The sequence below is a fragment of the Mollisia scopiformis genome (assembly GCF_001500285.1).
Source record: "Mollisia scopiformis unplaced genomic scaffold LY89scaffold_1, whole genome shotgun sequence".
Classification (NCBI taxonomy): Eukaryota; Fungi; Ascomycota; class Leotiomycetes; order Helotiales; family Mollisiaceae; genus Mollisia; species Mollisia scopiformis.
Genome location: NW_017263581.1, coordinates 898536 through 911689, shown reverse-complemented (window position 1 = coordinate 911689; position 13154 = coordinate 898536). Strand labels below are relative to the sequence as shown.

Below are 13154 nucleotides of genomic sequence, written 5' to 3'. Positions count from 1 at the left end.
TGGAAGAGTGTTGAGGACAGATAAGCTGGATCCTCAAACACTAACTGAAACAATCACGTGACCCAAACCCTATTCAACCCAGAACCGTAACATTTATTATTAAATTTAATAATTAAAATAAATTATTATATTTTAAGCATTAATCGTAATATTCGATTAATCCGATAAAAAAATTATTATATTTAAAATATTTAAAATAAAAATTTTCGATATTTTTAATAATTGTGACGGGTTGAACCCGATATCTGGCTGCACTACTACGTAGTGCAGCCTACACGTGACTACGCGGGCCTGCACATGACGACGCGACGCTAAAGCGCGCGGGCCATTCTACGAACCAGCGAGAGCCCCTTTTAAAAGAGCTCCTCGTACAAGATAGAACTCTTCTCTCTTTAGTTAATTCTTCTTGTAATACAATCAGGTTCTTGCTTTGACTCATTGCATCCAACCCGTGACAATAATATTCGCGATAAATTACGATTATATTTTGTGACAGCACAGTTGGACTCAAGTACGTAGACTGTGACAGCACGCACTCTGGACTATGGAATCAAGACGTACATACTAATCTGTGAATAATAGACAAAGAACTAAAAGAGTGGAAGAGTGTTGAGGGCAGATAAGCTTGTGACAGCACTGTGACGATGGTGTGAGGTGGCGACGCAACGTCGGGCTATTCATTTAGAATCTTGTGACAGCACGGTTGGACTCAAGTACGTAGACGAGGAATCGATTAGGCTATCTCTTAGAATCTAAAGGTAAAGAGGAAAGGAAGGAAAGAAGCGCCGGAAGGCAGAGCATATATACAGGTGAGCGGTCACGTGAGTACTTAGCGAGCACGTGACTCCAGAACCGTGACAAATCTAAAGCTAAGGAGAGAAGAAAGGAGAGGAGGAGAGATCTATATACATATATATGTCAGAAGTAAGGGGATGTCAGGTGAGGAGCTAAGCCCCATTAGGCTTAAAGCTCGGGAACGCCACCATTCCCGGCCTGGCCTCTGTCACAGGCGATTAGGACAGGCGATTGGCTCAGGCGATGGGCTCAGGTGATCCGTAACAGCCGGCGCTGTGACACTACAAAGCCTCTAATCCTATGTATATAAAGCCTTAGTTAGCTACCTTTCAGTTCTTCATCGAATTCAACGACAGTTTTACCCACTGCCTACGTCTTAAGTGTTCCCTCTTGGCGTAGCCCCTTACAATAATATTTATAATTAAAATTAAAAAATATATTTAACGTAATATTATAAAAAAAAAATTTAATTTTAATAATATATAATTTTAAATTTAATTCGGACTAGTGCGCATATAAAACCCGCGCGTTTATTTTAGTCGGTAAACTTAAAATTAGGCGTGGCATAGGCTTACACTAGTGATCTCGCTTATTTTCCCCACATTTTATTCATATACTGTGAGTTTTCCACATTATATAAAGCCCTCATATTCTATAACAAAAAACTTTTAATTCCATATTATATCGCTATTCTACACCTTAACAAAACCATATGCACATAATAATTCAACACCACCTTGCTCCGCTAAAATAAGTACTGCAGGCCGTTCAAGACCATAAATCTTCATCTGCTCGCCCACACACCCGATAACTCAAGAGGAATCTATCTACTCGATATTTTTTTGAGACCTGAAGCGAAATCACCAGTCCTACCCAACTCATCCATATCACCTTCCATTCTTCACCTCCGGAACACCATGCCAATATCGGAGATGACAGCCAATATGACGTCTTGGCACCGCTTCCCCACAGAGATTCGTCTCACCATCTTGGAATTCTTATTACTACAAGACGGTTGTAGCTTGGCTACTTTCACTACAGTATCACGAGAGTGGCAGACAACCATCGAGCGGCATACCTTCTCCCGGATAAAGCTGACGTCGTCCCGCGTCGCCGATTTTGCCTCGATAGTTCATCGCAACAGGCATCTCGTGCGCTACATTTGGCTTTGCTTGGAACTCCAAGAATACAACTGCACCGGATGCGAACCTCGAGATCCAGAGTTGTGGACCCTAAGCCACGCGGAAAATGTCTTAATCACAGCTGCGTTCCAAGATCTCTTCTCAGCACTTAGCGTGTGGGAACAATCGGCAGATAGTAGCTTACTGCTAGATATCAGTGTCTACTCGCCCAGCGACTCAGAGCATTGCTTCAAATATCTGACCTTTGAGCCTGATGTCACTTCCTACATGCGCTGGCGGGATCAATCCGTAGCGCAGTCGATGCTGGTCAAAGCTACTACCGATCACCGCCATGGATGGGTTGCTGGTATTCGAACTTCCATTCCCGACTCTCACGCTATCGACAGAGTCTTTGGGGAGATCATGAGCGAGGGACCGTTTGATGACGAAGAAGAAGAGGGCCAGTGGTGGCAGCAACTGCCATTAGTCCCAGCAGTAACAGGTGTGCTCCTCCGTCAACAGACCCGGCGACGATGGAAGCCGGCCGCATTGGCACATATGTTTTCCCGTCTGCCTGGGCTCCAGGAAATCCAATACGAACCTTGGAGAGAATGGGCCGGTGTTCAACAGCGGTGGACGGACAAATGTGAGTGCTCTCCGCGTTCATTTCATTATTTTCCTGCACTCCTATGTTCCAGTTTCCTTGCTGCCCTGCGCTACTGATAACCTGCTAATACTCTTTCTCGTTCTTCGTGCCAGCCTTTCAACTTCTTCTTGAATCTCTCTCTACCGATCGACTACGGAGGCTTGTGCTCTTCGAGAATTTCGACCAAACGTACCCAGCTAGCTACATGAATCTGGGCTGTGACCCTAAACGAATACCATCCTCTCATGTCAGCCGAGCAGTTGCCAACGCCAGTCTCAAGCTCGAGCACCTCTCGGCGTCATTCATAGTAAAAGCCAGCCATTTCTTCGCTGCTCGAGAACTTTCCTGGACGTGGCCCAATTTAACCTGGCTTGCGCTGACGTCACGACTGCTCGTGCCACAAGGGGGGAGCCAGACGGAGTTGGATGACATGCTCCAGTCAGCAGCAGTAGCGGCTATGGAAATGCCGAATCTTGAAACGATGGAATTATGGAACGGAGAAAAGGGATTGGCGATGCTCTTCAGGTACCAGCGCGCTGAGCAAGGGCAAGGACAACTTGCTGTAATAACCTGCAGAGGTACATGGGAATTGACCTTGCGCCCTGTCGTGCTCCAGGCTTGGGACGCCGTAGCATTGAGGCATCGCGGTCAAGGACATATCGTTGTCAAGGAGTTGCTTGATGCCGGCGTTCGTGTCATGTCTCATGGCGATGCCATAGGCCATTTGAAACTGTCGAGGCCGGTCATTCGCCCTGTCTCATTGCGGCAGATTCAGATGGAGCACATGATTCGCGAAGGATTGCAAAACTAATAGCTCAGTCTCTGCTGCCAGGCTAGGAATCTGCGGAATAGCAGAACATACCGGTGGTGTTAACCACGAAAGTGGCCGAAGCCACGTTCGATGGCGGCAAGGGCAGCAGCAGCGGAAACTTCGGACCAATGGGCCCGACGCCACTTCACAAGCGTAATGTTTCCAGCAAGAAGAGCCTCGGCGGCGGCGATGGTGGCGGCTTGGGCAAGGTCAAGGGCACGGAGGGCATCTTGGCGGGCAACACGATGCGATGGAGGCCTATTGATGGGAATGGTCAGCCAAGTTTCACAGCGTGGATGTATGTCTCTCGAATATCCGTGTTGCTCAATGGAAACATTAGGAGCTCAGAATTGAAGGGACTCGGAGCATGAAAGACACCGGTAGGGTACAAAACTCACATTTGCTGTTGCTGCTGCTGCTGCTACTGTTGTTGTTGTTGTTGTTGTTGTTGTTGTTGTTGTTGTTGTGGCGGTGGTGGTGGTGTTGAAGAGAAAGAAAAGAAAAAGAGAGAATGAAGAAAAAGGACGATCGGATTCTTTTTATTCAATTGAGTAATCTAGTCGTTCTTTCCTACTTGCTCAGACTTCGAGAAAAATACAGAAGGAAGGGATCATTTCGTTAAGACACAGTGTAAGTGATGCCAGTAGGAGCAACCGGAGCACTTGTCCGCATCCAGGAAGGCAGTACCCTGGATCCATCATGCCCATATATTGTTCGTACGAGCCGCGAGTGTTTGACCAGCTACCGTATTAATTGTTTTCTAAGATATTATTCTAGAATAAAGTATTAGGCTTTATAAGACATGGTCCCCCCAAGCCGCTCTTAAATGAAATTTCCGAATAAAGTATGCTAAACTCTTTCTAAGTCTATACCCTAACTTTTACCTTTACTTTTACTCCTTTTCCCTTGTTTTTTCGCTTTTTTTTCCACGATAAAAAAAAGCTAAAATTACAAATAATAAGCGCGTAAAAAAGCTAAAAAATTATAAATTCGAGTAATTATAAAATAATCGTTTTTATATAATAATAAAAATATTTTAAAAATTAAACTATTAAATTAAAAATAGCGTATTATTTTTTAAATTAAATATAGTCTCTTAACGGACTTTCTATTTTTATTTAATTATAAAATAATATTTTAGAAAACAATTAATACGGTACTACCAAAATCATATCGCTCGCCGCTGCACTTGAACCTGAACCATAACGCGTGTCTGGACGCAGCAGGCGCTATTGGCCTCTTGCCTGGCAAGCGGCCCAGGCAATGTCAAGGGATCTAGAGCACGTGACATAAAAAGCGCCAGGAACGACGGGTCCCAGAGCTTCCTAGAAGCAGGAAGGTTCTATATAAACACTGGCATATCTGCCTACTAGATAGAAGCTTTGTGCTTAACTCAAATACAGTATCTTCATACATACCTAGTAACTTGCAACAGTTCTCAGTCTTGATCTAGTGACCGCGTCCCTGCCTACTAACCAACCTACCTTCGCACTCTCGAGCAACACCAGTTCGACCGTACATTACACCGGGGTCTCAGTTCCAGAGTCCAGGAAAGCGGCAAGGATCACGTGCATAGCTAGACTGGGTTCTCAGAGCCTAGAAAAATGTGAGGATATATTGTATGATAGACAGAAGAGGTTGCCCAATTCTCCTCAGTCTATGGTCGTACGTGCTGTCATTGGGATTAAAAAGATATATATATATTTAGTTGGGGGACGCTAGCGGCCGCATCTTACACGTATATAAAATTCTTGAAAGGCTTCCAATCTCTATCCCTAGGTTTCACCTCAACTGTAGTATCGATATCAGGCGATGATGAAACAATGTCCACAGGCAAAAGCCTACTTGAACAAACCACTGAGAAATCTCTTTCGGATTGTCATGTAACAAATAAGTGGACATTCGAGCTGAGCCTTTCAATTGTTGTTCCATCTATTCCCACTACCCTTTCCCATAATTGCCTCACTTTTGCACGCTGAGAGTGCTGTACATCATTTGGAGCGCTGAAGTTGAAGCAGTTCGGTGTCGTATCGCGCCGCCATAATATAACCTAGAACCAAGTTTGATGTGTTATTTTGATGATAGTTCTCGTCATTTCCGCCAAATTCGGTCAATGACACTTTCGAGAGGCGAGAAATCATTTTTGACGAAGTCTTTAGTGAGCAATCGCAATGTACTCGATTAAGAGCAAGCGTGCGATATCGCCGATATGGTTTTAGTTTCCTTGGGTAAACTCAGAAGGACCTTTAGCATTCCGAAGAACAGGGGACACAGCGGTTAAATCCCTCAACTGTAGTATCGATAATCTTCACTGGCCAAGACGCGGGACAGACTTACTGGATAGCTATTGTCCTGGTGGATGCGGCTGTGATCAGAGGCACCGAGCTACTGAGGTACCGAGGCAGGCTTCGAGGCGTCCGAGAACAAACGGTGAAAACCAAGAAGTGCATGGTGTTGAGCACGAGGAGAGATGCGCGACGAGCTTGTGTGCAAATACCAGTGAATGAGGTGGCCGAGAGAGTGATGAACTGCGACCTGTGACACTGTTGATGCGATGCAGCATCGAAACAACGAATCAGGGACGACGGCGACCAAGAGGGCGATGCAATGGCGTGTCGACATCCATACTTGCAAAGAGAGAACGATAATTGGCCTTTGTATAGCGATGGCGATTTGGTGGTTTTGATGAAATGGGAGAAGAATGAAGGCGGAAGAAAGAGAAAAACAACTGAGTTGGCAGGATCTAGTAGCTTAAAATATGAAAGGCAGGCGTGTTCCTCCTCGCCCGTGACCACACATTTAGACTGACGAAAGACACCAGAGTCTTCTCAGGAGGAGTTAAAACCTTTAAGTCTTCTATGGCTCCCCTTGAGGCCGAGCTTGTACACAATTCAGTCAAGCTATTTCGCGTTTGGCTGACGAGATCCCCGACAAATCGAAAGCAGCAAATGCCTTGGGAGGAGTCTGGCAAGCTATATATTCGATATTGCAAATGCATGTTTGTTTGATCATTTTTTGTTTTTATGTTACTATTATCGTCAAGGGCGACTCAGGGTACATGGGCACCGAGTGTAATCTTTGAATGTTCACGATTTGCGCTTGTCGATGCTATTTCCCTAGATCACATCTACGGAGATGAGGCAGCCTTATATAGATTTCATCGTTGTTCCTACTTTAGAATATCTACTTACTCCTCGACACTCCAATTTAATTTGTAGACTTAGATTGCTATACGCTTTTGGTTTGGTTTACTTGGACAACAAGGGTCTAAGACTCGGACTTATTCAGGTCTACTAAAATAAGCCAGTTCTCATTAGTCTATTCTCCGGTTTTGGTTTCGCAAGCGAAGAATAGCGAGAAAGAAATAAGAAAACCGGGTCTTGTTTTCATAAAAGTAGGTTTACGTGCTTAAAAGTTTGTTCGTAAACATTTGTTGCTTTAGAAGCGGTGGTCGAAGACGTGGTTCGCGCAAGTAAAATCGCTCCCTTTTAATTTGATTCTCGCAAAGATTAAAGGAGACTGTGTGCTGAGTGTTTCGAGATAGCTCAATTCTCCTCAGTCTATGATCGTATGTGATGGACATATTCTAGATAAAATATATACGTCTGTTAAATATTCTGCTGCTTTCTCAGAGGCTAGCCAATAGGAAGCTCGGGAAGCAGCTTTAACCGACCTGTGTTCTCTCATGGGTAATAAGCGGCCGATATTGGGACCCAACAACACACTTTCACCACCAATATATGAAGATTTCCTCGAGAGAAAAATTCACGAAAAATTACATCTGGTTCTTGAAGACCTCTAATGAGTTTAGTAACTCACAGAAAAGCGATGTACAACTTTGTTGCGGAGAAACTGCTAAGAGGTTTGTATTCTTGGAGCGTCAATATCGGCGGTTTGACCCATCCTGAGATGATAGTCTTAAGACTGACCACCGATGTGTTCCGCCAGACGTCAGTCTTTGCGTGTCAGCCTCTCAACGATTGCAACCTATTTCATTAGGTCCTCTCCATGATCCCTACCATTCGAAGTCCTTGAAGCGAAGGAAGAGCGCCTTCTCTTTTGGCCGCAGCTGAGATAATATTGCCTTTCCAGAACGCGAAGTCGCGCTCAAGAGCTGCTGCTGCTGCCAAGTCAATTCGGTAATGATAATATTTTCTTTCGCGGGTACCGTCTTCAGGGAAAGCGTCGACTTTTAAGTCGCGAATTTGTTTTATCTTGGGTACTTTTAAATCAAGGTTAATTATCACTTTCTTGTTAGCTAGATGTATGTGCAGTTACGTTCTCCGAATTATGGATTCGTAGCCAACGCGACATGCATGGGACGTCTGTGGGCAAAGGATTAAGATATTTCGCGTCGTTATTTTCCTTCGTCATAAGTATCAGTCTGAGGATAAGGAAAGAGTTGAGGACGTATCAATGTGCACTGGAGGACGAACCATAGCAGTTGCTGTGGGGAGCTGTCCAAACTCCAAAGTGCTCCTTCCAAACGAGCTTTAACTGAGTCAAAATGGCGTTCTCCCTCCAAGCTGCTCTTTTCTTCTTCATCATACATTCGTTACCATTGGATATCGATACATCTCTATTCAACAACATTCGCTTATATCATTGGATATCGATATATCTATATTCAAACAACATTCGCTTACCATCCTTAACCATGGTTCTCGGCCTTGGTTATTATTATCTCTTTCAACGTTGGGCGTTTTGAGTTTGGCTGTGCGATTGGTAAGCTCTTATGGGGGTTATGACTTTCGTCGTCATGTGTAGCACCCTCTACACCAACCACCTCAAACATCTCGGCAGTAGTCCAGACTCCGCTCAGCAATCCGACAAACCACCTTCCTCGCCCTCTCCGTCCCAAAAAGGCGCATAGCGTTATCTCCTATTCTTTCGGCCTAAGTGCCATAGTGTATTCTTACAAATATCTTTCGACAATCTCGGAGGGGCGGCCCGATGGCGCTCCTCCAAAAGGGGGCAAATCGAATTCCAAGGCTTCCGGTTCGGCTCATTGTTTCGTATTTGCAAGCTTCTGGATGTGTTGAAAGGGGGCAAATCGAATTCCATGCCTGCTGCAGAAACAAAAGGAGTAAGCACAATTCATTTTTTGTGTCTTGCAGATACTAACAGAGACGTAGAACTTGTCATCGGTAGGGCTTCTGTGTATTTGGAAGATTTGCGACACCTTGAAAGGGGGCAAATCGAATTCCATGCCTGCTGCGGAAAGAATAGGAGTCAGAGCAATTGATCTTTGGTCTTTTCCAAATGCCAACAGAGACCTAGAACGTTTCATTGGTCCTGTGTGTTTGGAAGATTTGCGACGCACTGAAAGAGGCAGATCGACCTCCTATGGGGGACGTCTGGTGTAAGTCGAATCTTTCTTGGACTTCTTGCAGATACTGACCGAAGTGGTTGATCTAGATCCAGAAACAATTACATTCGCTCGCCCTCTCATTCGACCAATGATACCAGAACATACAACAGGCTTTGTCTTTCTACACGACATTATCTGCTCATTAGGCTCCCAGCTTCATCTGCAACAGGTCGCTTGGGGTACCTTGCAAAGGGCTACCAAATGCATAGGCACTGAGGTTCCTGAGTGCAGACAGAATCTCAAGAATGTTTCAGCCTTCCTTCCAAGCAGAGGACGATTACGACCAGGAACTCGAGGACGCAGATACAGGTATGGAGAAGAGGACTGCTTTTGAGCAGAGCTCGGAGGAGAGGTTAGAGTACCAATCGATCGGACCGGCATAACGGTGGTAATTTGAGCAGAATGTTGCGATCTTGACATTGATGAGGTAGTTCGGAGTGCGATATATTTTTCGCAAAGATAGTATTGTTGTTTTCAACGTAGTTCATAAACACAGTGTAGGGATTTTTTGCCCTTATTTAAGTGCTCCGTCAAAATTCAAGAATAAATCAGATCACAGAATTATGACCACAATATTTCTCTAGGTTTGTTCCTCTCAAGCGTGTTTCTTAGCGTGAGACTACAGATTAGGTAGGCATTGGCACACTTACAACGATCTATGGTAGGGCAGGTGAACTAAGAACTAGTTCAAACATTCTGTTCTTCATTCGTGACGTCCGGCCGGTCTAAATTCAAAACCCACATTCGCAAATATTTTTGGAACATCCAGCGCTCTACTTCATTCCTAGGATAAAATCTACGATACGCATTCCCTTCTAAGTCTCCGCGACGAGAACGCAGTAAGATCCGCCGAATATATGTATCTGGACGAACGTGCAACATGCTACAGTGGCTCGCAAAGTTCTTGCCCGGGAATATCTCGACCGGGAAAGCTGGTCAACCTCTCTTCAAGTACCTGGGAAAACAGATATATACCTTCTGGCATAAGCCAAGAATCGATGCTCCAAGAGTCGCAGCGACGAAAACACGAATCAGATGCAATCTTAAGGCAAAATCCACCACTCCACGTTACAAATCGGATTGCAAACGCGAATGTAGTTGCCAAACTGGAACAGTATCGATAGGGGAGCTTTTGTGTACGGCCATTGTTGGTGGAGGATTCTTGTGGGCAGTAGACACTTGTGGCCGGAAGTATCGGATATTGAAGCGAGCAAGCCAGGAATGGCATGCAAAGTATGAGCATGAGCAGAGCATGCTAAAGACGCCAAAGAGGATGCAATCACACACATCTGGAGCTTTAGACTACAAATAAATAGATAGAGACGAGTCAGAGATCCAGCGGATGGGGAAATGGGCTTGGATTTTGCATAGGGCCAGTGAGAAAGAGCAAGAGGAGAGGAGAGCAGTAGGAAAAAATTGAAATGCATCGTTGAGATTCGTTAAACATAAGGTATAGGCTACAGGCATACATATACTGGCATTTGGGGAGAGGAGACCAGGGAGGACTAAACAGGCCTCATTTCAAGTCTTCTAGTATTTCTATAATTTCTTCGTAGTATCACACGAATTCCTCATTAGGGACGTCACCCATATTTAATCAGTGTTCCGGGTTGGGTAATCTGGCGACAGAACACTCTGCTCGAATTTGTGAATTTAGACCTGAGCTCACTTTTTCCGCGATCCACGATCCATGCTCTTGCAAATTCTGTTGGTCTGATGCCATAGTAACCTCAAGTGATTGAGATAGCCCAATTCTCCTCAGTCTATGGTCGTATGGGACAACCAAAGTGCTTGAAGAGGGTCATATAGGGAGCAGTGGGTGGAAGTTCGGTGAGGAATTGATGTACTTTGGACCAGATATGGGGTTTGTAGAAGTGTATAATAGTGTGGATTGAAGGAGGGTAGTGTCAGATGGGCGGAGACCTCGGGGCTGAGTTTAGTTGCTTCTTTTCGCTTGACTTATAAAAATGAGACACAAATCATTTTTGGTATTCAACGTTTATCAAAAGCCCATGCAAGTAATCTTACCTCGCTTCTCCGTTGTAAGTGATTAAATACGGCTAGTGTCTTGGCAGCTTATACCCCAGCCTAAATTCACCCTCACAAGTATTATCATGAGAAATGACGACATATGATTGATGTGTCATAAACCCTCTTTCAACCCTCATCGCGTCCTCCATATACAAGCCATCTCCACGTGATGGTCAGTATGCGGATAATACGAATACGAATACTCTCCTTGCGACGCGCATTCAAAAAGCATTTCGTCGCGTCAGCCATTCTTCTTCTGCTTGCGGTTTGGTTCGCCACCGGAATCCTATTTCCTCGAGCACCAGAACGACCGAAATGGGCGGATCGCGCAGTCACGCCAGCTCAACGAGCCGAAGTCGTCAAAGATGTGTTTAAGTTCGCTTGGAGGGGTTATTACACTCATGCCTTTCCTAATGATGAACTCATCCCCTTGTGGAACTGGTATAGCAATTCCAGGTATGTGGTTCACTCTACAGTAACAGTAGATCTGATTGCCCCCTGAATGCCCTCCACGCTGACAAGAAGCACCAGGAATGGTTGGGGTGCGACTGCCGTAGAAGCGTTAGGCACCGCAGCTATCATGGACATACCTGAAATCGTGGACCAGATACTAGATTTTATCCCTACAATCGATTTTACAAAGACTAAGGATCCAGTAGACTTATTCGAAACAACAATTCGCTATTTGGGAGGTATGCTTTCAGCATACGAGCTACTCACAGGTCCTATGCATCATTTAGCCCACAACAAGGTGAGCGAGTAGTCGTATTCATGAGCGAATCGGTGGTCTCGTCTGCGTGCTAACCTATTCAGCCAGAAAATGTTGAATCACTTCTAACTCAGTCGACCACATTAGCCAACACACTGAAATTTGCATTCGATACTCCCACGGGAATTCCACGGAAGACACTTCTGCTCGACAAGCAAATGGCTACTGGTTCCATAAATACGGCTAGTTCAATCGGGACTTTAGTTCTTGAATGGACTCGACTTTCTGATATTACAGGCGACGAGCAGTACGCTGCTCTCGTCGATAAGTCGATGAATTATCTGCTTAATCCGAAACCGCAGATTACTGAACCGTACCCAGGTATCGTGGGAACTTGGGTCAATGTGGATAGAGGCGAATTTACCGATGCTTGGGGGACGTGGGGCGGGGGTGGAGACTCATTTTATGAGTATCTGATCAAGATGTTTGTGTATGATCAGGCACGCTTTGGCTTGAACATGGAGAGATGGGTTAAGGCTATCGACTCAACTATTGAATACGTAGCGGAAACACCGCAGGGAGGAAACCTAACCTTCCTTACACATACCACCGGCAAGAGCCTAGATCACGAAAGCGGCCATCTACAATGCTTTGCAGGCGGTAATTTCATCCTCGGTGGCAAAATTCTAAACATAACACGCTACATCGACTTCGGTCTCAAGATCACAGAAAGCTGCCACGAAATGTACATTCGCACAGCCACTGGAATCGGACCAGAGACAATTTCTTGGCCACCTGCAAGGATGACACCTGAACAAGAGAACCAGTTCAAAACTCTCGGTTTCGGTATCACGAATGCAAATTTTGATCTCCGACCCGAAACAGTGGAGAGCTACTATTACGCTTACCGTGTGACAAAGGATCGAAAGTATCAAGATTGGGCTTGGGAAGCTTTCGTTGCCATTGTGGCTCATACAAAGACGAGGAATGGATTCTCCCCCATAAGCAATGTTAACAAAGTTGGTGGTGGGATGAAACGAGGCAGCAAGCAAGAAAGTTTCTTGTTCTCCGAACTATTCAAGTATTTGTATCTTATTTTTGCCGAGGTGAGTGAGAGCTTCTTATTACGAGCATCATTTCGCTTTCCCCCCGCTAACAAAAGCGCACAGGAAACCGAGATTCAGGTCAACTATGAAGGGCGAAATGAGTGGGTGTTCAGCACCGAAGGTCATCCCTTGAGAATCTCTGGGACTGCGGTGTAGATCAGGAGGACTGCGTAGCATATCCTGAAGCAGCAATTCTCTTCAGTGGCTCTCGATTGTTGAGTCCGGTCAGCGAGAAGTATAGCGTAGCACAGGTGGATACTGGGCTATCTAGTGCAACTGGCGTATCATATTGGCCTTCTGAGAATGAACCTATTATTGCCTGAGATTGGATAATGGGTAGGTATGCTTCCCAGCCACCTGGGCAGGGTTTGAAAAACGTTCATCCAAACGCATCGTTCACGATCACATGTTGTCTTGTATAAACTCATTCATCAGGAATATGAGAAAGCATTATTAGTAATTATAACAATTTAAATAACAGCGCATACCGCTGGGTACTAGAAAATCCGCCTCTAGCAAGCACGCAAACACGATCATGTATATAGGAAGCCATCGAAAAAGTAT

The 13154-nt window shown here is 45.0% G+C and overlaps 3 protein-coding genes across 3 annotated transcripts; all 3 read left to right on the top strand.

Annotated features, from left to right (window-relative positions):
- Window positions 1–1739: 1739 nt before the first annotated feature.
- Window positions 1740–3373, top strand: LY89DRAFT_692847 (uncharacterized protein; the record flags this gene model as incomplete). Its single annotated transcript, XM_018216600.1, has 2 exons — window positions 1740–2562; window positions 2676–3373. The coding sequence occupies 2 exons, from the start codon at window positions 1740–1742 to the stop codon at window positions 3371–3373; spliced, it is 1521 nt and encodes a 506-aa protein (XP_018078374.1).
- Window positions 3374–7839: 4466 nt separating this feature from the next.
- LY89DRAFT_9007 (uncharacterized protein) lies at window positions 7840–8189 on the top strand. The gene has a single exon (XM_018223508.1). The coding sequence runs from the start codon at window positions 7881–7883 to the stop codon at window positions 8079–8081; it is 201 nt and encodes a 66-aa protein (XP_018078373.1). The 5' UTR covers window positions 7840–7880; the 3' UTR covers window positions 8082–8189.
- Window positions 8190–10762: 2573 nt separating this feature from the next.
- On the top strand, window positions 10763–13135 carry LY89DRAFT_633806 (glycoside hydrolase). The gene is made up of 4 exons (XM_018211360.1): window positions 10763–11231; window positions 11307–11526; window positions 11589–12590; window positions 12654–13135. Exons 1-4 carry the CDS (start codon window positions 10945–10947, stop codon window positions 12744–12746), a joined length of 1602 nt encoding a protein of 533 aa, XP_018078372.1. The 5' UTR covers window positions 10763–10944; the 3' UTR covers window positions 12747–13135.
- The last annotated feature ends 19 nt before the right edge of the window (window positions 13136–13154 follow it).